At 37.5% G+C, this 24081-nt stretch overlaps 1 protein-coding gene across 5 annotated transcripts in view; it reads left to right on the top strand.

Annotated features, from left to right (window-relative positions):
• KIF13B (kinesin family member 13B) overlaps window positions 1–24081 on the top strand; it is a 346406-nt gene that overhangs the window by 274011 nt on the left and 48314 nt on the right. For all 5 annotated transcript variants that reach the window (XM_049865676.1, XM_049865675.1, XM_049865679.1 and 2 more), the window contains one exon: window positions 7965–8076. In XM_049865676.1, coding sequence (XP_049721633.1) covers window positions 7965–8076 — 112 coding nt within the window. The remainder of the gene's footprint in view (window positions 1–7964; window positions 8077–24081) is intronic.

The following is a 24081-nucleotide window of genomic DNA, read 5'->3' on the forward strand; positions in this document are numbered from 1 at the left end:
TACAACCACTTTGGAAATTGATTTGGCGCTTCCCGAGAAACCTAGAAATAGAACTACCATACCATCCAGCAATCCCAGTCCTTGCAATATATCCTAGAGAAATAAGAGCCTTTACAGGAACAGATATATGCACACCCATGTTTATTGCAGCACTGTTTACAATAGCGAAAAGATGGAAGGAACCAGGGTGCCCATCAACCGATGAATGGGTAAATAAATTATGGTATATTCACACAATGGAATACTACGCATCGATAAAGGACAGTGAGGAACCTGTGAAACATTTTATAACATGGAGGAACCTGGAAGGCATTACGCTGAGTGAAATTAGTTGCGAAAGGACAAATACTCTATAAGACCGCTATTACAAGAACTTGGGAAATAGTTTAAACTGAGAAGAAAACATTCTTTTGTGGTTACGAGAGGGGGGAGGGAGGGAGGGTGGGAGAGGGTTATTTACTGATTAGTTAGAAGATAAGAACTACTTTAGGTGAAGGGAAGGATATCCTCAATACAGGGAAGGTCAGCTCAACTGGACTGGACGATAAGCAAAGAAGTTTCTGGGATAAACTGAATGCTTCGAAGGTCAGCAGAGCAAGGGCGGGGGTTTGGGGACCGTGGCTTAAGGAGACTTCTAAGTTAATTTGCATAATAAATTCTTTTATGAAAACATTCTGCATCCCACTTTGAATTGTGGCATCTGGGGTCTTAAACGCTAACAAGTGGCCATCTAAGATGCATCAATTGGTCTCAACCCACCTGGATCAAAGGAGATCACCAAGGTCACAGGATAACTATGAGCCTAAGAGACAGAAAGGGCCACATGAACCAGAGACTTACATCATCCTGAGACCAGAAGAATTAGATGGTGCCCGGCCACAACCGATGACTGCCCTGACAGGGAGCACAACAGAGAACCCCTGGGGAGCAGGTGAACAGTGGGATGCAGACCCCAAATTCTCATAAAAAGACCAGACTTAATGGTCTGACTGAGAGGAGAGGAATCCCAGCGGTCATGGTCCCCCAACCTTCTGTTGGCCCAGGTCAGGAACCATTTCGGAAGACAACTCATCAGACGTGGAAGGGACTGGACAATGGGTTGGAGAGAGATGCTGATAAAGATTGAGGTACTAGTATCAGGTGGACGCTTCAAACTGTGTTGGCATCTCCTGTCTGGAGGGGAGATTGGAGGGTAGAGAGGGTTAGAAACTGGCAAAACGGTCAAGAAAGGAGAGACTGGAAGGAGGGAGCGGGCTGATTCATTAGGGGGAGAGTAAGTGGGAGTATGGAGTAAGTTGTACATAAGCTTATATGTGACAGACGGACTTGATTTGTAAACTTTCACTTAAAGCACAATAAAAATTATTAAAAAAAAAAAGCCATTTTAGAGGAAGTCACTTTTTTTGGTAATAAGTAGTGATGTAATATGTTTGTCTTCCTTTAATTTAAGAGGAGTTTTTGATGAAGTTAAAATGAGTCAAAAATCTAAACAAATAATTCAGTTAGCAAAATTGACTTCTGTATTTGGCTACATCATTTTCATGAAAAGTAATTATTTAGTATGTGATTGGTAATGGTTGGTGCCAAATGTGAGTCATTTCTTCTTCAGCTGAATTAGAAATCACCTTTGGACCTGAAATGTCACTGGCACTTCTCTTTACTTCTTTGTCACTTTCCTTAACAAAAACAGACTTTTTTACAGAAAATGCAGAGAATGTGTATCTGGCACAAGTAGAGTAACAGGAAAACTATAAGTGTGCAAGGGGGCCCCAATCACACTCTCAAGACTGCTTAGAGCCTCCTGTGCTTTTGGCATTTTGGCTTTGACTCTATATATGGTGCCCAGCTATGAATAATCACTATATTGAACAGGATGTTATTTCTTTGAATTCTTCCTGTTAGAACAAATGGTTCCCAATGGTTGTGAAGGTGCTTGAGGGATGCAAAATGAAGCCAGGGTACTCTGTTGTGTCTCCTCATCACGACTGATTCTTAAGTTTCATAGGCAAGCAGAATGTTAGAAGCAGATAACTAATTTATCCTTATAGGGTCCAAATGGTGGGGGTATAGATTACTGTGCTAGAAATTTACAAAAACAAAAATCATCCTCTTTCACATATAAAACTGAGCTCATATGAGAGCAAAGATGTTCAGTCTCTTGTGAGAGCTCTTTCTATTCATTGTCCTGAGCCCATCTCCCTCTGATTTACATTTCATTGGGATTCCCTTCCCTCATTTGGGTAAAGGAACAATAACTTGAGAATAGCCAAGCATATAAAATGTCTTGGAAAATACAATAATTGCCTTGTGGGAAAGTGTGTATTAGTCAAATCCTGAACCACAGGTTTCATTTTTGGCACAAGAATGGACATGTAGTGCAGGAGGAAAAGAATGTAGTGAATGATTTCACTGAAGTGTTTCCCCAGAGATCTGTGGGTGTCAGCCAGAGGAGAGAAGAGTGTTGTACCCAGTTTGTCATGCAGATTTGTTGTTCCCTTTGAAGCACATCCATTCTAGCCCAGAGTGATTTGAGAACCTCTATGTCCTGACTCTGGGCAGTGAGAGCCAGTGTGCGATTCCTCAAGTTTAAGATGACTGTTAAGGTATATGGATGAAAGTGAGTTGACTTCTCTATTTTTCATTATCTCACAGGGTTAGCAATATGGCTGTGACTTTGTCTAAGTACTATGTACATCCTTTTTGAGATGTTTGAATATATGAGACATTAAGAGTTATTGCTCCCATTCTGATGTGGTGGGAACATTGTGTGGGTGTGCCAGCTGGGTAGAATTATCCGTGAAGCTAGCAGAGCCAGGAGTGTGCCTGGGGGAAGAGGTGACACCTACATTATTTGTCACTGGACCATTATACACTAAAGAGCCAAGGTGTTGACTCCAAATCAGCTACTTAGTTTTCCTCCTAGGGAAGAGTGCCACTATGTGAGCTACCAAACAAGGAAGAAAAATCTGGAATATGAAAATAATATATTCTCAAGTAAGTGGTCTTCAAAACAACCTTTATGAGTTGATTCTTACTTCACATAAAGCACATGGCTTTTCTTCCTCTGAGCAACTTTAAAGATTGTTGACCTAGTGTTCAGTCACCTGGATGTGATGTCCCAGAGTACAGAAAGCTACCGCTTCCCAGACAGATAATTAAATTTAAATGAAAAAAAAAAAAATTAACAAAACACGAAAGTGTGTAAATCAATGTGTGATTCATAGTAAAATGAATGCTCTTATGGTGAAGTATTTTAGATCTCATAGTTTTCCTAATCACACGTCCATGTCTATTTTGTTTCCTTGCTTCCTTATGCTAAACATCATACAGCTTTTAAAAAATGATATCTAGTATCAAGAGAATTCCTCGGGAAAAGTGCCATTCTCTGAGGGAAACAGGATCCAGATCACTTAGGCCTTATTGATTTTATGATCAGTACTTAGGTTCTTGCTAAAAGCAGATAGCTTTCCAATACATATCTGAAACCTAAGAGGCCTTTGCACCTTAGTCCATCATCAAAAGAGCAGTAAAGAACTGACTGTTCCCATACAGTTTTTCAGGCAATTAGTAATGAAAACTCACTTCAGTGGTTATGGTCATGCATCTGTGGAAAACTAGCTTAAACGAATATTAAATACTATATTTACCTCTAGTGAAAAAGAAGTCGGAGAGATTATCAGAGGAGGAAAAGAAAAAGCATTTAAAAGATTTCCATGTCAACTCCATTATTGCTTTTTGTACAAGTAACATTTGGGTGGGGTTTATTTCCTTACTAGATGGGCTTCATGTTCAAAGTGCTTGGATGGTATCACTAAGACTAGGAGTCTTGAAATTGTAATTTAATCCATTAACTGACTGTCTTTTTCTTGTATTATGCAATGACCTCTTTTTAATGGCCATTTACAAAGTAAATTTAGAGTACGGTAAAACTTGTTAATTCAGGGACTTCTGTAATTGAGAATTTGTGATTATTTGGATTGAACTGGAATTTATCTTTAATATCTATCAAAAGGAAACCCTGGTGGCATAGTGGTTAAATGCTACGGCTGCTAACCAAAGAGTCGGCAGTTCGAATCTGCCAGGCGCTCCTTGGAAACTCTGTGGGGCAGAGTTTCTGTCCTATAGGGTCGCTATGAGTGGGAATTGACGGCACTGGGTTTGGTTTTTTGAGTTTTTTATCTATTAAAAAATAAAGTCTTGGCCCTTTAGAATTTTTAATTTCATGGACTATATAAGAAAATATTTTTTGTTGTTGTTAGGTGCCGTCGAGTCGGTTCCGACTCATAGTGACCCTATGCACAACAAAACGAAACACTGCCCGGTCCTGCACCATCGTTACAATTGTTGGTATGCTCGAGCTCATTGTTGCAGCCACTGTGTCAATCCACCTCACTGAGGGTCTTCCTCTTTTCCGCTGAACCTGTACTCTGCCAAGCATGATGTCCTTCTCCAGGGACTGATCCCTCCTGACAACATGTCCAAAGTATGTAAGACCCAGTCTCACCATCCTTGCCTCTAAGGAGCTTTTTGGCCGCACTTCTTCCAAGACAGATTTGTTCGTTCTTTTGGCACTCTGTGTATATTCAATATTCTTCGCCAACACCACAATTCAAAGGCATCAACTCTTCTTTGTTCTTCCTTATTCATTGTCCAGCTTTCACATGCATATGATGTGATTGAAAATACCATGGCTTGGGTCAGGCACACCTTAGTCTTCAGGGTGAAATCTTTGCTCTTCAACACTTTGAAGAGGTCCTTTGCAGCAGATTTGCCCAATGCAATGCGCCTTTTGATTTCTTGACTGCTGCTTCCATGGCTGTTGATTGTGGATCCAAGTCAAATGAAATCCTTGACAACTTCAATCTTTTCTCTGTTTATCATGATGTTGCTCATTGGTCCAGTTGTGAGGATTTTTGTTTTCTTTATGTTGAGGTGTAATCCATACTGAAGGCTGTGGTCTTTGATCTCCATTAGTAAGTGCTTCAAGTCCTCTTCACTTTCAGCAAGGAAGGTTGTGTCATCTGCATAACGCAGGTTGTTAATGAGTCTTCCTCCAATCCTGATGCCCTGTTCTTCTTCATATAGCCCAGCTTCTCGTATTATTTGTTCAGCATACAGATTAAATAGGTATGGTGAAAGAATACAACCCTGATGCACACCTCCCTGACTTTAAACCAATCAGCATCCCCTTGTTTTGCCCAAACAGCTGCCTCTTGATCTATGTAAAGGTTCCTCATGAGCACAATTAAGTGTTCTGGAATTCCCAATCTTCGCAGTGTTATCTATAGTTTGTTATGATCCACACAGTCAAATGCCTTTGCATAATCAATAAAACACAAGTAAACATCCTTCTGGTATTCTCTGCTTTCAGCCAGGATCCATCTGACATCAGCAATGATATCCCCGCTTCCACGTCCTCTTCTGAAACCAGCCTGAATTTCTGGCAGTTCCCTGTTGATATACTGCTGCAGCCGTTTTTGAATGATCTTCAGCAGAATTTTGCTTGCGTGTGATATTAATGGTATTGTTCTATAATTTCCACATTTGGTTGGGTCACCTTTCTTGGGAATAGGCATAAATATGGATCTCTTCCAATCAGTTGGCCGGGAAGCTGTCTCCCATATTTCTTGGCATAGATGAGTGAGCACCTCCAGCACTGCATCTGTTTGTTGAAACATCTCAATTGATATTCCATCAATTCCTGGAGCCTTGTTTTTCACCAATGCTTTCAGAGCAGGTTGGACTTCTTCCTTCAGTACCATCGATTCCTGATCATATGCCACCTCTTGAAATGGTTGAACATCGACTAATTCTTTTTGGTATAATGACTCTGTGTATTCCTTCCATCTTCTTTTGATGCTTCCCACATCATTTAATATTTTCTCCATGGAATCCTTCACTATTACAACTTGAGGCTTGAATTTTTTCTTCAGTTCTTTCAGCTTGAGAAACGCCGAGCTTGTTCTTCCCTTTTGGTTTTCCATCTCCAGGTCTTTGCACATGTCATTATAATACTTTACTTTGTCTTCTCGAGAGGCCCTTTGAAATCATCTGTTTAGTTCTTTTGCTTCATCAATTCTTCCTTTTGCTTTAGCTGCTCGATGCTCAAGAGCAAGTTTCAGAGTCTCCTCTGACATCCATCTTGGTCTTTTCTTTCTTTCCTGTCTTTTCAGTGACTTCTTGCTTTCTTCATGGATGATGTCCTTGATGTCATTCCATAACTTGTCTGGTCTTTGGTCACTAGTGTTCAATGCGTCAAATCTATTCTTGAGATGGTCTCTAAATTCAGGTGGGATATACTGAAGGCCTTATTTTGGCTTTTGTGGACTTGCTCTGATTTTCTTCAGTTTCAGCTTGAACTTGCATATGAGCAGTTGATGGTCTGTTCTACGGTCAGCCCCTGGCCTTGTTCTTACTGATGATATTGAGCTTTTCCATCATCTGTTTTCACAGATCTAGTCAATTTGATTTCTGTGTGTTCCATCTGGCAAGGTCCATGTTTATAGTTACTGTTTATGTTGGTGAAAGAAGGTATTTGCAATGAAGAAGTCGTTGGTCTTGCAAAATTCTATCATTCAACCTCTGGCATTGTTTCTATCACCAAGGCCATATTTTCCAACTACTGATCCTTCTTCTTTGTTTCCAACTTTCGCATTCCAATCGCCAGTAATTATCAATGCATCTTGATTTCATGTTCGATCAATTTCAGACTGCAGCAGCTGATAAAAATCTTCTGTTCCTTCATCTTTGGCCCTAGTGGTTGGTGCGTAAATTTGAATAATAGTTGTATTAACTTTCCTTCCTTGTAGGCGTTTGGATATTATCCTATCACTGGCAGTGTTGTACCTCAGGATGGATCTTGAAACACTCTTTTTGACGATGAACGCAACACCGTTTCTCTCTGAGTTGTCATTCCCAGCATAGTAGACTATGTGATTGTCCGATTCAAAATGGCCAATATCAGTCCATTTCAGCTCACTAGTGCCTAGGATATTGATGTTTATGTGCTCCATTTAATTTGTGACGATTTCCAATTTTCCTGGATTCATACTTCATACGTTCCAGGTTTTGATTATTAATGGATGTTTGCAGCTGTTTCTTCTCATTTTGAGTCATGCCACATTAGCAAGTGAAGGTTCCAAAAGCTTTACTCCATCCACGTCATTAAGGTCAACTCTACTTTGAGTTGGCGACTCTTCCCCAGTCATCTTTTGAGTGCCTTCCAACCTGGGGGCTCATTTTCCAGCACTATATCGGACAATGTTCCGCTGCTATTCATAAGGTTTTCACTGGCTAATGCTTTTCAGAAGTAGACTGCTGAGTCCTTACTACTCTGTCTTAGTCTGGAAGCTGAGCTGAAACCTGTCTACAGTGGGTGACCCTGCTGATATCTGAATACTGGTGGCATAGCTTCCAGTGTCATAGCAACACATAAGCCCCCGCAGTATGACAAACTGACAGACTCGTGGGGGAAGAAAATACTTAGTGTATGAAAATATACATTTCTGGAATGGGGAGAAAAGATATCTTAGAGCAACAGAGTTACACCTAGGTTTCCGTTTCGAAGCTGAAGGAAAAAGGGCAGAAAACAGTCCAAAAACTTAAGGGAGGACTCAAAAGCAATGTTGTAATATGTTCTTTGTATTTTGTGGAGAGGTAACAATATAGTAGAAAGAATCTTAGGAAGGAACTCTGGAGATTATAAATTGTCAACTAGAGGGCATATCTAAATGTAAGATTTTTTTATTAGGGAAGTTAATTGTTGTAAACAAGATTAAGCGTGTAGGAGGAAAATACTTAAGTAATCAAACTTAACATGCTCCATGAAGGGAATAAATAACATATAGCAGTTTTATTAATAAAGCTTTTCTTAAAATATCTTAAAAAAAAAAAAAGGTGAAGAAAATGGCATTTTTTGTTAATTAATTAATTTGAAACAGAATTGCTGGTTTTGTCCTTAATAGGGTCGGTGGGAAAGTCAACAGGATGTTTCCCAAACAGTACTTTCCAGAGGAATAGCTCCAGGCCCCCCATCCCTTTCTGGTTGTCCCCAAAATAATCACTCTCCTGATCCAGGTAAGTTATATTTATTTTCACTTGTCAGTTACTTTCCTGAACTTTGAACGTATTTCAGAAATTGTTTAAATCTGGATTTCCTGCTAGATAACCACTATTTCACTAATTAAGATCCATCTGAATTTTTCTTTTGTCTTAGCATGTTGAAAGACACTGATTTTTTGAATGTTGAACTTACCTTGCATTCCTGCGATAAATACCACTTGATATCATTTAAAAATAATGTATTATTCTTTATTTTACTTGATTCCATTTGCTAATATTTTGTTAAGGTATTTTGTGTATGTGTTCAATGATGGATATATACCTGTAATTCTCTTTCCTGATAATAATGAGCTTTTTAGGTTTGGTATAGGTTATGTTGGCCTTGTAAAATGGGGAAGTGTTTACTCCTGCTATGTTTTACAAGGAATTTTCTATTTCATCTAAATTATTTATTTTTATAAACTTCACAATATTCGCTTGTCCTTTTAATGTTTGTAGAATTTGTTGTGATGGTTCTTCTTTTTATTCTGATCGATACTTTATTTCCCTTTCAGTATTCCTTGAATAGTTTTGCTCTGATTTTATTAGTTTTATTATTCTTCTCAAAAAACCCGTTTTGGCTTTGTTATTTTCTTCATTGTTCTCTATTCTATTGATTTTTGTTGTCGTGATTTCTTTATGTGTTTTAAAAACTTTGATGTGTTGTGTTTCATGATCATTCTATTAAAAATATTTTCTAATATTCCTTCGATTTCTTCCTTGACTCATGGTACATGTTAATTAATTAGCATGCTAATTACTTTTTAAGTATTAGGGAATTTTCTGGATAATGTATTATTATTGATTTCTTATTTAATTTCATTATGATCAGAAAACAGACTCTTTAATAGTTTAGTCTTTTGAGAGTTTTTGAAACTTATTTTATGTCCCAGATTATGTTCTGTCTTGGTGAACATTCCATGTGAACTTGAAAAGAAAGTCTATTATGTTTTGAAGCATATTCTTGTTATTAGGTAACACTGAGCTGGTTTCAACTCATAGCGACCCTATGCACAACAGAATGAAACACTGACTGGTCCTCCACCAACCACACAACCACTGCTATGTTTGAGCCCATTGTTGCAGCCATGTATCAGTCCATCTCGTTGAAGGTCTTCCTTTTTTTTCACTGACCTTCTCTCTATTTTACCAAGCGTGATGTCCTTCTCTAGGTACTGGTCCCCCCAGATAACATGTTCAAAGTCTGAGATAAAGCCTTGCCAACATCGCTTCTAAGGAGCATCTGGCTGTATGTACTTCTTGCAATACAGATTTGTTCATTCTTCTGGAAGACCATGGCATATTCAGTGTTCTTTGCCAACACCATAATTCAAATGCATCAATTCTTCAGTCTTCCTTATTCATTGTCCAGCTTTCACATGCATATGAGGCGACTGGAAATACCATGGCTTGGGTCAGGTGTACCTTAGTTCTCAAAGTGACATCTTTGCTTTTTAATACTTTAAAGAGGTCTTTTGCAGCAGATTTGCCCAGTGCAATGCATTGTTTGATTTTTGATGGATGTTGATTGTGGATCCAAGTAAAATGAAATCCTTGACAACTTCAGCCTTTTCTCTGTTTATCATGATGTTGCTTATTGGTCCAGTTGTGAGGAATTTTTTATTTCTTTATGTTGAGGTGTAATCCATGCTGAAGGGTGTAGGCTTTGGTCTTCATCAGCAAGTGTTTCAAGTCCTTTTCACTTTCAGCAAGCAAGGTTGTGTCATCTGCATATTACAGGTTGTTAATGAGTCTTCCTCCAATCCTATTGCTGCATTCTTCATATAGGTCACATTCTTGGATTATTTGTTCAGCATACAGATTGAATAAGTATGGAAAGGATACAAGCCTTACACACACCTTTTCTGATTTCAGACCATGCAGTATCCTCTTGTTCTGTTTAAATGACTGCTTCTTGATCTATATACAGGTTCCTCATGAGCACAAATAAGTGTTCTGGAATTCCCATTCTTTTGCAGTGTTATCTGTAGTTCGTTATGATCCACACAGCCAAAAATTTTGCATAGTCAGTAAAACACAGGTAAACATCTTTTTGGTATTCTCTGTTTTCTGACAAGATCCATCTGACATCAGCAGTGATATCCCTTGTTCCATGTTCTCTTCTTAACCTGGCTTGAATTTCTGGCAGTTCATTGTCAATGTACTGCTGCAACAGTTTTTGAATTATCTTCAGCAAAATTTTACTTCCTTGTGATATTAATGATACTGTACAGTGATTTCCACATTCTGTTGGATTACCTCTCTTTGGAATGGGCACAAATATGGATCTTGTCCAGGTTGGTCAGGTAGCTATCTTCCAAATTTCTTGGCATAGGTGAGTGAGCGCTTCTAGCGTTGCATTTGTTCTTTTGAAATAATCTCAATTGGGATTCCAGCAAGTCCTAGAGCCTTGTTTTGCACTAATACCTTCAGTGTAGCTTGGACTTGTTCTTTCAATACCATTGGTCCTTGATCATATGCTACCTCCTGAAATGGTTGAATGTCAACCAATTCTTTTTGGTACAATGACTCTGTCCTTCCATCTTCTTTTGATGTTCCCTGCATCATTCAATATTTTGCCCACAAACCACACCAAAAAACCAAACCCACTGCAGTTGAGTTGATTACAACTCATAGTGACTCTATAGGACAGAGTAGAACTGCTCCATAGGGTTTCCAAGGAACAGCCTGTGGATTTGAACTGCCATCCTTTGGTTAGCAGCTGTAGCTCTTCATCACTGTGAGAATCCTTCAATATTGCAACTCAAGGCTTGAATTTTTTTTTTCAGTTCTTTCTTCTTGAGAAATGCTGAGCATGTTCTTCCCTTTTGGTTTTCTGACTCCAGGTCTTTGCACATTTCATTATAATAGTTTACTTTGTCTTCTCGAGCCACCCTTTGAAATCTGTTCAGCTATTTTAGTTCATCATTTCTTCCACGGGTTTTAGCTACTCTAAGAGTAAGTTTCTAAGAGTAAGTTTCAGAGTCTGTTCTGACATCCATTTTGGTCTTTTCTTTCTTATCTTTTTTCTTTTCTGTCTTTTTTCATGAATGATGCCCTTGATGTCATCCCAGTACTCGTCTGGTCTTCGGTCATTAGTGTTTAATGGATCAAATCTATTCTTGAGAAGGTCTCCAAATTCATGTGAGTTATACCTAAGGTCATACTTTGGCTCTTGTGGACTTGTTTTAATTTTCTTCAGCTTTTTACTTGAACCTGAATATGCACAATTGATGGTCTCTTTCACAGTTCTAGGTTCACAGTTTACCCCTTGTTCTGTCTGAGAATATTGAGCTTCTCTGTCTTGTTCCACAGATGTAGTAGATTTGATTCCTGGTGAGGTCCATTTGTATAGTTGCCATTTATGTTGTTGAAAAAAGGTGTTTCCAGTGAACAGGTCATTGATTTTGCAAAATTCTATCATGCAACCTCTGGCTTCATTTCTATCACCAAGGCTATATTTACCAACTACTGATCTTTTTTTCCCACCAGTCATTATTAATGCATTTTGATTGTACGCTTGATCAATTTCAGACTGCAGAAGTTGGTAAAATCTTCAATTTCTTTATCTTTGGCATTAGTGATTGTGCATAAATGTGAATAATCTATTAACTGGTCTTGTAGGCAGATGGATTATATCCTATCACTGATAACGTTGTACATCAGGATATATCTTGAAATGTTCTTTTTGGTAATGAATGTAGTGCTGTTCCTGTTCAATTCTTCAGTCATTCCTGGTGTAGTGGGTCTGTATATATCAGTTAGGTGTAGGTTGATAGTCCTGTTCAAGTCTTTTGTAGCATTACTGCTTTTGTTTGTTCAACTAAGAGAGAGTATTAAAATCTCCAAATATGATTGTGAAAATTGTCTATTTTTCTCTTTGATTCTATCATTTTATGGTTTAGGATTGTTATTTTTCCTTTATGAAATGTCCCTTTTTTTTTTTTTTTTAAACTCTGGAAACACTTTTATCTTGATATCTGTCATCCCAGTAACCCAGTGCCGTTGATACCTAGTATTAATATAGCCACATCAACTTTGTTTTGGTTATTGTGTTTATGGTGTATCTTTTTCCACTCTTTATTTTATATTGTCTTTTAAATTAAAAATGATTGCCTTGAGGGAAGGGTTGTACAGCTGATTATTGTAATTGCTGTCAATAAGTTGTACACCTGTAAAAAGTTGAATTGGCAAAAGTTGTGTGATAGATATATTTACAACAACAACAAAAAAGGAGTTGTTGCTGAGGCTGTGACTGGTTTACGGTCGTGGTTTCATGGGAAATCCCAGTTAATTGGCCTAATAGTGCTTCACTTCTACCTCCTAGTTCATTGAGTAGTGCTTGGGGTCTTAAAAAGTTTGCGAGCAGCCATCCAAGGCACAACATTTGATATCTATTCACCTGGAACAACAGAAGAAGATCAAGAGTCAGGAATAGGAGGAGGGTATGGAATGTGTGGCCAGTTGCCTCCACAAACAACTGCTTTTACCATGAGACCAGAAGAACTGAATGGTACCCAACTACCTTTACTGAAAATATTGATCAAAGATTCCATAGAAGAATTCTGATCAAAAGGGGGAAAATGTAGAACTGAAATTCAAATTTTCATGGACTCTAGACTTTGTGGAGCCATGGAGGCTGGATGAACCCCTGAAATTATTGCCCTGAGATAATCTTTAAACCTTCAGCCAAAAATATCCCTAAAGTCATCTTAAAATTAAATAATTTAGCTTAACTAGTAAAAATGGTCTCCCTTGAAGCATTATGCTCTTCTAAGAACTATCTGTATGGGATCAAATTGACAATAGCAACTCAAAAGACTAGATAGGAACCTTAGGGGGCAGTGAGTTTGTTAATGAGGAAAAGGAGGGTGAGAATGGTTACACAACTCGAAGAATATAATAAATGCCACTAAATTGTACATGTAGTAACTGTGGAATTGGTGTATATTTTGCTATGCATATTCTCAGCAACAACAACAAAATAATACAATTTAGAAGGAAAAAAAGCAATTGTGTTGGATCCTGCCCCGCCCCCCAACCTGAATTCAGCCTGACAATTTTCTGTCTTTTAATTGTCATGTTTAATCCTTTCATATATAATTGTTTATATGTCTCTTATGTTGCTGTTGATTTTCTATATGGGCCTTCTGTTTGTTTTTTAGTTTTTCACTGTAACTCCTTTTTTACCTTCTTTTGTATTAATTGAACAGTATTTTTTAGTATTTGATTTTATTTCCTCTTCTGACTTTTAGGTATACGTGTATTTATTTGTGTGCATCCTTATTGTATGCCACTTAATATTAATTCATATTATATCGCTTCCCACTTCACAAATTTAAGAGCCTTGTAACAGTATGGTTCCATTTTCCTGTCTTCTCCACACCTTATTTTTTACTGTCGTTATCTTTACATGTAAACCCCACTTTACATTGTTGTTCTTTTTGTTTTAAAACAGCTGTTTGTCTTTTAAGGTGATTAAGAGAATGCAGAAAAAGTCGATAGTCTTATATTTACCTTTTTATATTTATTATTTCTGGTGCTGTACTTTCCTTGCTGAAAATCCTATCTTTATCTAATATTATTTCTCTGTAGCCCAAAGTATTCCTTGTAGTGCAATTCTCTATAGAAGAACATTCTCCTCTTTTGAGATTATCTTTATTTTACTTTTTTTGAAGGATATTTTCACTGAATATCAGATGCTGGGTTGATTGTTTTTCTCTTTCAGGACTTCAAAGATACTACATTGTTTTTTGGGCAACTTTGTTCCTGATGAAAATTCATTCATCATTTGTATCATTGTCCCCCAGCATGTAACCTGTCTTTGTTTACTTTGTCTGCTTTCAAAATTTTTTATTTATCTTTATTTTTAGCAGTTTGTCTATGGTGTACCTAGGTTTAGTTTTCTTAATATTTATTCTGCCTTGGTTTCACTGATACTATTGGATTTGTAAGTTGATGTTTGGAAAACATCTGCTGTTATTCCTAACATTTGGGAAGTGTTCATTATTTCATTAAAAATTTCCCTGTCTCTGACTCTCTTTTTACCTCTGAGACTCTTAATTGCACATATGTTAAATCACTTACCATTGCCCTACAGGTCACAGAGACTCTTGTTTTATTTCAATCGTTTTTTCTTGCTCTTGGTTTTTCAGGTTGGATAATTTCTTCTTCCACTTCCAGTCTTCTCTTAAGCACATCCAGGGAATTTTTTATTTCAGTTATTGTTCTTTTCAGTCCTACAATTTTCATTTGCTATTGCTGCTGCTGCTGCTTTTTAATTTTTTTTCAGATCTCTGCTGATATTCCTTATCTGTACATTTATTAAGACCTTTTTATGGCCTTGAACCTGTTTATAAAATGCTTTAAAATCTTTCTTTGCTAAATCTAGCATCTAAACCATCTCAAGGTCTATTTCTATGGACCGCTTTTTTCTTTACCATGAGTCATATTTTCCTGTTTCTTTGATATCTAATAATTTTTTGTTTTATACTGAACATTGTGGATATTACATGGTACCCTTAGTTCTATTATCTTCGTCTGAGTACTGTTGTTTTTTGATATTACAAAAACCTTGTTGTAGTTCAGTTACTGACTGTTTATGTTGAATTGGTGTTATCTAGGTTTTATGCCTTTTAACATGGCTATTTGTAAAACCCAGAGTATATACCCAGCCTCTTTATAGAATCAGACTCCAAACTCTGTCTCTGTGTATCTTGTAGAGGTTTGGTTTTAATGGTTGTTCGGTTATGTTTAGATTTGCTCTTACTCCTAAGGTGTGGTCTTTCCAGTTTCAATTTATGCTAATGGTGTTAATGTGGTTTCTCCACTCTGGAAGGGCCGAAACTCTAATGTCCCTGTGATAGCCAGCCTCCAAGATGACTTCCAGTGATATTTGCCTCTTGGAGTGCACACCTTTATCTAGACTACTCCCACGATGAATCATGTCTGGTCTCTGTAATAAACAGAATGAGTATTGACAATATGAAACTTCTAGGATAGGTCACAAAAAGTATTGCATCTTTTACCTTGCTCTTTTGGATTTCTGTGCGTATAAGGAAGTTGGAGAATCCAACTTCTTTGTCTCAAAGACATTTAAGGAACTGGGTAAGCCCACATGGAGAGGAACTGGGGTTTCCAAGTTGACAGCCATGTGAATGTGCCATCTTGAAAACAGATCCTCAAACCCAAGTCAAGCCTAAAGGTGACTGCAGCCCTAGATGTCATTTGATTATAATCTCCTGGGTAGCCTCAAGCCAGAATTGCCCAACTAAGCCATTCTCAAATTCCTGATTCACAGATACCATGAGAGATAATAAATTATTATTATTGTTTAAAACCACTAAATTTGGGGGGTGATATTTTATACAGCATTAGATAACTAATGCAGTCTTTCAGTGCTGCTCAGTCACTAGTATCTTTTTTCTGTTCTCAACCCCATAGTAGCCAGTTCCTGGTAAACCTTGTGTATTCTCATCATGTACATACACAATCTAGCCCTTGGCCAAGATAGTGATAGGATATCCCCACACTAACTTCTGGAACCTTCTCTTGTATAGCTCTTACTTCTGCAGTATCTTATCCCACAGATTTCAGCTACTTTACCCAGCTCTTTGGCAGCTTGTAATGTCTGCCTCCTAAATTTAGCAGAATTTCTGTGTTCCACTTGAGCTCTACATCCTTGCGTTGTGGTTGAGACATTGTCTTTAGGAAAACAGCTGGTCCCAACGTGGGGATTATTTCTTGAATTTCATTCTTTACGGAGTTGTATCCTTGTGCTACCTGCTATTCAGTGACTGAAAGTAGTTGCCACATATATTTTCAGTTTTTGCACTTGTTTATGACAGGAGTGCTGCTCAGGCACTCCTGACTAGTTTCTCTGTCATAGTTGGAAGCCTAGATAATGTTTTTGTCTTACAGAATATTTTTTGCAAAATTAATTTTCCTGTGCTTGCTTTCTTTCAGTTATTATTTGCACAGCAGACTTATTTTGTTCTTTTATTTTTAACTTCTTTGTTTCTTAGAAATTCATATAGCTGGATTTTTTTCTTTCCAAGCTGATACACTGTTTTAGTTGGTGAATTTAACTCAGTTATACTTATCAAATTGTGACATATTTGGATTTATTTCTGTCAACCTGTTTTTTTTTTTTTTGTATCATACTTTTTCTTCACTTATTTTTATCTTTTTGCCTTCTTTCTACCGAATTGATCAAATGATCTTGATTTCTTTTTTCTTTCACTCTTTTGAAAATTATATTTTATATTGCTGCCTTTGTTATCAGTACATTTTAACTTGCATATTTTATTTAATAAATTTTAATGATAATGAGTTTCTCTACTTTCCTCCCAAAGAATACAAGAATCTTTGAATGAATTCTAATCACCTCTCTTCTGTCTGTCATTTCATCATGGTTGACTATATTAGATCTGCTATTCTTAATGAGGTAAAATTTTCATACAGTGAAACATATGTATCTTAATGAATTTTAGCAAATTTATATACTTGTGTAACTAACACCCAGTCAAGTTATAGAGCATTTGCATCACTCCAGTTAATCCTGATTCCCCATAGTCAACCACTGTTCTGATTTCTATCATTACAGATTAGTTTTACATGTTTCGTCTAAGTGGAATCATACAATATGTACTGTTTTTTATGACTAATATCTTTCACCAACATGCATGTGCAAGGTGTTCGTGTGGTTGTGGGTACCAGTAATTTGTTCATTTTAATTGTTGAGAGGTGTTTCACTGTATGAATTTACCACAATTTTTTGTCAGTTCTCCTGTTTATAGACATTTGCGTTCTTTCCAGTTTTTTGGCTACTATGAATAAAACTGCTATAAATGTTCTTAAGTCTTTTTGTGGACATTTCTCTTGAGTAAATACGTAGAAATGAAATTACTGGGTTATGGAACACTACCTTGTTTTTAAATCCCCCAAATTTTTGTTGCATTTCTCTCTCTCATACTTTTTAAAAATTTATTATCAATGCTTACTTGATTTACATATTTATCACTTTGTTTTGTTCATCATTGCTTCTTGCATACCATTTCTTTCTGCTAGATTTATTTTCTTTTTTAATAAATTATATTCATTATTCTTTTAGCAATCGCCTGTTGGTGGTAAACTATTTCCTTTATATGTTAAAGTTTGTATTTTTCTCTCGCTTAAGTCATTCTTTTACCATGAAAAATATAAAACATACAAAATTATAGAAAGTAATATGTGCCCTTAGTACACATCTCCCAATTTTAAAAAATTATCAATTCCTGAACATGGCACTATAGACAGAAATACCATGCTGTCCCTCCACAGCAAAGACTGGAAGAACTAAGTAAAACAGTTAAAAACGTCAGTGTAACCCTAACTCTCAAATGAAGGGATAAAGAACTCAATCAAGCACTGAATGGAATGAAAACCTGGCAGAGAACAGAGAAAAAGGAGAGCTGTGGATAGAGGTCCCCTATCAGCTAACACAGCATGGATTCCCTTGGACCCCTCAGCCACGAAGAATGGTGTACAGGAAGTATGGGGAGACAACTTCATGGAGCTCCCGGCAGGAGACAGGGCACCTAGTAACCAGGGATACATGCTTTCCCATTCATCATCACTTTGCACAGCCTCTGATGCTTTCTGGTGGGCCAAGGTCCCCCAGCCATGGGGACACCTGTTCCTTGCTGCTTGGATTCACCCTGCCCCCACCAGCTGGCTCCTTCAGTGCCATTTTTCTGATGCTATTTTGGCTTTTTTTGGTTTCTTCCCTCTCTCTCTCACCTCCTTCCTTTCCTTTTTCCTGAACAACTGGCATCGTGTGTCATCTCTGCTCCTTCTTGATGGACTGAGGAGTGCTTCTTGGCTGGGGAACCACTTCCTCTGTATGCGCTGCCAAGCCAGTGGGCTCCCTTGGGCTTTTTTTTTTTTCCCTCTTGATTTCTTGTCTCCCTCTACCTTCCTTCCTTTACTTTCTTCTGAACACCTGGCACCGTGTGCCATCTCTGCTCCTTCTTAACAGCCTTTGCAGCGCTGCTTGGCTGGGGAGCCATTTCCCAAGTCCACGCCAACACACCAGTGGTCTCCCTTGGGGCATTTTTTTCTTTTCTTGGTTTCTTGTCTCTCTCTATCTTCCTTCTTAACTCTTCTTCTGAACACCTGGTGCTATGTGCCATCTTTGCTCCTTCTTGATGACAGGCTGTGCAGTGCCACTCAGCTGGGGAGCCGCTACCCTGGTCCGCGCTCCCACAGCAGAGGGCCCCCCAGGACATTTTTTTTTCTTTTCTCAGTTTCTTGTCTCTCTCTAACTTTCTTCCTTACCCTTCTCCCAAACTCCTGGCACCATGTGCCATCTCCGCTCATTCTTGACAGGGTGTGCAGCACTGCTCAGCTGGGGAGCTGCTTCCGGTGGGCTTCCATGGGGCATTTTTTTTTTTCGGTTTCTTGTCTCTCTCTCTACCTTCCTTCCTCCTGACCACCTGGCATTTTTTCCCCCTCAGTTTCTTGTCTGTCTCTACCTTCCTTTTGTTTCTCCCACCTACGTAGCTAGAAAGCCACCAGCACACAGCTTGCCCAGGTCTGTGCTACTCCAAATGGCAGCCTCCCTTGCTACCTTTTTTTTTTTTTTTTTGGTTCTGTTTCTCTTTTCTTTCCCACACCCACATAGCTCCATACATCACATTCTTCCCCTTTCCTCCCACCAATCTGTACCACGCACTGAGCTCCATACCCCTGAGTGGCATAGATGTGGGCCGCTGGTCCCCACCCTGCCCTGTCTCCTGGCTCCATCCTGTCGGCCACAGTTGGTGCTGCAAATGAGCTATCCCTGCTTCTCCCTCTCCACTGGACCTGCCCTTCTGTGTCATAGCTAAGCAACTGGCCCTGCCCACCTGAACAAGGTGGTGAGAAGTATTGTGGCCACAGATGAGCAAAGAACACCCAGCCTGCCTGCACAGACATAACCAAATGAAACAGCAGATGAAACAAAGACATCTACAATCAATAAATGAAGAAAATAATTTCTGAATGTCCCAAAGACAGCAGACAATATCAAAACATATTAAATAAACAGGACAGGATAGTTTTAGTAAGCATCCAAAATAAAACACCAGATGACCTTGTAGTAGAAGAAAAGTCACTGGAACTACCTGATAGGGAATTCAAAACTCTAATATTCATAGCTCTCCAAGAGGTGAAAGAAAATGCAGACAAAAATAAGGAAAAAATAGACAAAATCCTGAAAAATACAGACAAAATCATGTAAAAGACAGACAAAATGATGGAAGAATTCAGGAAAATAATACTGGAAAAAAATGTTAATACACAAGTAGAAATCATACAAAAACAGCATTTAGAAATCCAAAAGGTAAACAACAAGATTACAGAAATGGACAGTATCATAGAAGGTGTGAGGAGCTAGCTTGAAACAATGGGAGACAGTATCAGTGAAACTGAAGACAAATCCTTGCATGCCACTTTGTCTCAGGAAAAATCAGAGAAAAGAATGAAGAAAAATGAAAAAACCCTGAGAACAATGTGGGATACAATCAAAATAAAAAATTTTGCGTGTAATTTTAGTTCCAGAACATGAGAAAACAGGAAACAGAGAGAATCATTGAAGATTTGCTGACAGAAAACTTCCCTAATATCGTGAAATATGAAAAGGTGCCAATCAAAGAAGTTCCAAGAACCCCCCCATAGGATAGACCCCAAAAGAAAATCATCAAAACGTATCATAGTCACACTTGCTGAAACCAAAGACAAAGAAAGAATCCTGACCACAGCTTGAGAAAAACGAAAACTCAACATACAGAGGGGAAACAATACGACTAAGCTATGATTACTTAGCAGAAATCATGCAGGCAAGAAGGCAATGGGATGACATATCTAAAACCTTGAGGGAAAAAAAAATGCCAACCAAGAGTAATTTACCCTGCAAAATGCTCGCTCAAATATGGTGGCAAAATTAGGGTACAAAATTAAGGGATACATAAAAACCAAACCAAACTTAGAATTATTAAAGGAAGTCCTTTGGATTGAGAAACAAAAACATCAGAAAACTGCGTGAATCTAGGATGCAAGACAACATCAGCCAGATACCAATGTAGGTAATGAACTCTCAAGGATAAATCTAAGCTAGAAGATTTACAACAGGGAACCAGACAGGTTAATCTGTAAATGACAACAATGTCAGAACAATAAAAGAGGGAATAAATGGTTTAGGTATAGGATTTTCAAATGGAGAGGAAGGCAAGGCCATACCAAATAATAAAATACTGGTTCAAACATAGGAAGGTAGGGGTAAATTTCAAGGTAACCACAAAGAAAGTTAACAAACCTACTCATCAAAACAAAGAAGAAAAACATAAATTCTCAGGAAAAACAAAATCTACAAAAACTAAAGAAATGAAAAAAAAAAAAATCCACAAAGGAATTCAGCAGCACAGGAGAGTTAGAGGAACAAAGAAAATGTCAGCATCACATTAAAAAAAAAAAAAACTGCAAAATAACAGCAATAAACTCACACCTATCAGTAATCACACAAAGAAGGTAAATGGCCTAAATGCACCCATAAAAAGACAGAGAGTGACAGAATGGATTAAAAAAGAAAAAAAGAAAAAAAAGGAACCATTAATAATGCTGCCTACAAGAGATGAACCTGAGAAACAAAGACATAGATTTATTAAAAATCAAAGGATGGAAAAAAAAATATATCAAGCAAACAGCTATCAAAAAAGAACAGGTGTGGTAACCCTATTCTCAGATAAAATAGACTTTAAAACAAAATCCACTGTAAAAGACAAAGAAGGGCAATATATAATGATTAGAGAGATAATCCATCATGAAGACATAACCATAATATATAACTATGTACCAATTGACAGGGCTCCAAAACTCATAAACTCTAAGAGCACGGTAAAGAGACAGTAACAGCTCCACAATAATAGTAGGAGACTTCAACACACCATTCTTGGTAAAGGACAGAACATCTAGAAAGAAACTCAACAAAGATACAGAAGATCTGAAGGCACAATCAACCAACTTGACCTCATAGACATATATAGAACACCCCACCCAACAGTAACAAAGTACACATTTTTTTCCAGTGCTCATGGAGCAGTCTCCAGTTTGACCACATCTTAGGCCACAAAGCAACCCTCAATAAAATCCAAAACACTGAGATAATACAAAGTATCTTCTCTGATCACAATGCCATCAAAGTAGAAATTAATAAGAGGAAAAGTAAGGAGAAAAAAACAAATACATGGAAACTGAATAACAACCTGTTTAAAACCACTGGTAATAGAAGAAATCAAAGATGAAATAAAAAATTTCCTAGAATCAAAGAAGAATGAAAACACATCATACCAAAACATTTGGGACACATCAAAGGCAGTGCTCAAAAGATCAATTTATAGCAATGGATGCACACTCAAAACATTAGCTATACAACTCGAACAAATAGAAAGAGAACAGCAAAAGAAGCCCACCACCACCAGAAGAAAGGAAATAATAAAGATCAGAGAGAAATAAATGACATAGAGAATAGAAAAACAATAGAATCAACAAGCCTAAAAGTTGGTTCTTTGAAAGGATCAAAAAAAATCAAGAAACCATTGGCCAAATTGACAAAAGAAAAACAGGAGAGGATGCAAATAACCCAAATAAGAAATGAAATGGGGGACATTACAACAGATGCAACTGAAATAAAAAGGATCATAAGAGAGTACTATGAAAAACTATACTCCAACAAATATGAAAACCTGGAGGAAATTGACAAATTTCTGGAAATGTACTACCTACCCAAACTAACACAAAATGATGTTGAAAATCTGAACAGATCCATTACAAGAGATTGAAAAGGTAATTTAAAAAAACTCCCAATAAATAAAAGCCCTGGCCCAGATGGCTTCACTGGAGAATTCTACCAAGCATTCAGAGAATAGCTTACACCAGGCTACTCAAACTGTTTCAGAACACAGAAAAGGAAGGGATACTCTCAAATTCAATTGTATGAAGCTAGCATAACCCTGATACCAAAATCGGGCAAAGACAACACAAAAAAAGAAAATTACAGGCCAATTTCTCTCATGAATATAGTTGCAGAAACTCTCAATAAAATGCCAGCCAATAGAGTTCAGCGTCATATCCAAAAAATAATGTACCACAACCAAGTGGGAATCATACCAGGTGTACAAGGATGGTTCAACATTAGAAAATCAATCAACATAATCTACCACATCAATAAAAGAATCACATGATAATTGATGCAGAAAAGTCCAACACCCATTCCTGATAAAAACTCTCAATAAAATAGGCATAAAAGGGAAATTCCTGAACGTAATAAAGGGCATCTATACAAAACCAACAGCCTACATCATTCTTAAAGGAGAGAGGCTGAAAATATTCTCCTTGAAAACAGGAACATGACAAGTATGCCCTTTATCACCACTCCTATTTAAACTTGTGCTAGAAGTCCTAGCTAGAGCAATTAAGCAAGAAAAAGAAATAAAGGGCATCCAAATTGGTAAGGAAGAAGTAAAACTGTCCCTATTTGTGGATGATATGATACTATACATAGAGAACCTAAAAGACTGCACAAGAAAAGTACTAGAACAAATAGATTCTGGAGAGTAGTGGAATACAGGATAAACATACAGAACTCAGTTGGATTTTTCCTAAACAATAAAGAGAACTATGAGAAGGAAATCAGGAAAGCAATACCATATATAATAGCCCCTAAAAAAATAAAATACTTAGGAATGAATCTAACCAGGGATATAAAAAACCTATACAAAGAAAACTACAAAACACTACTGCAAGAAACCAAAAGAGACCTACATAAATGGAAAAACATACCATGCTCATGGATAGGTAGACTTAACATTGTGAAAATGTCAATTCTACCCAAAGCAATATGCAAATACAGTGCAATTCCAATCTAAATACCAATAGCATTCTTTAAAGAGATGGGAAAACTAATCATTAACTTTATATGGAAACGGAAGAGGCTCCGGGTAAGTAAAGGACAAGTGAAGAAGAAGAATAAAGTAGGGAGACTCACACTACCTGACCCCAGAACCTACTATGTAGCTATGATAGTCAGAACAGCCTGGTACAAGTACAGTGACAGACACATTGACCAGTGGAACAGAATTGAGAACCCAGGTGTAAATCTACCCACCTACGGTAGCCTGATCTTAGACAGAGGCCCAAAGTCCATCAAATGTGTAACAATCTTTTTAACAATTGGTGTTGGCAAAATTTTTTGCAGAATCCACCTGCAAAAAAAAAAAAGAAAAACAGGACCCATACTTCATACCATACACAAAAACTAATACAAAATGGAACAAAGACCTAAATATAAAACCAAAAACCAAAAAGATCATAGAAGAAAAAATAGGGTCAAAGGTAGCACCCCTAATAAAAAAAAAAATTTTTTTTTTTCATACGTGGCATAAATAGGCTATAAGCCGTTTCTAACGACACACAAACAGCAGAAGGTAAGCTAGACAACCAGGACCTTCTAAAAATTAAACACTTATGCTCATCAAAAGAGTAAAAAGAGAACCCTCAGACTAAGAAAAATTTTTTTGCTATGACAAATCCAGCAAAGGTCTGATCTCTAAAATCTACAGGAGAATCCAACACCTCTACAACAAAAAGTTAAATTATCCAATTAAAAATGGGTAAAGGATATGAACAGACACTTCACCAAAGAAGACATTGAGAGGGCTAACAGACACATGAGAAAATGTGATTACTAGCCATTAGAGAAATGCAAATCAAAGCCGCAACAAGATACCATCTCACCCCAACATTATTAGCATGAGTCAAAAACAAAAAAACAGAAAATAACAAATGCTGGGGAGATTGTGGGGAGATTGGAACTCTTATGCATTGCTGGTAGGATTGCAAAATGTTGCAACCATTTTGAAAAACAGTATGGTGCTTACTTAAAAAGCTTGTAATAGAAATACCGGA

Source organism: Elephas maximus, chromosome 22 (assembly GCF_024166365.1).
Source record: "Elephas maximus indicus isolate mEleMax1 chromosome 22, mEleMax1 primary haplotype, whole genome shotgun sequence".
NCBI classification, from domain to species: Eukaryota; Metazoa; Chordata; class Mammalia; order Proboscidea; family Elephantidae; genus Elephas; species Elephas maximus.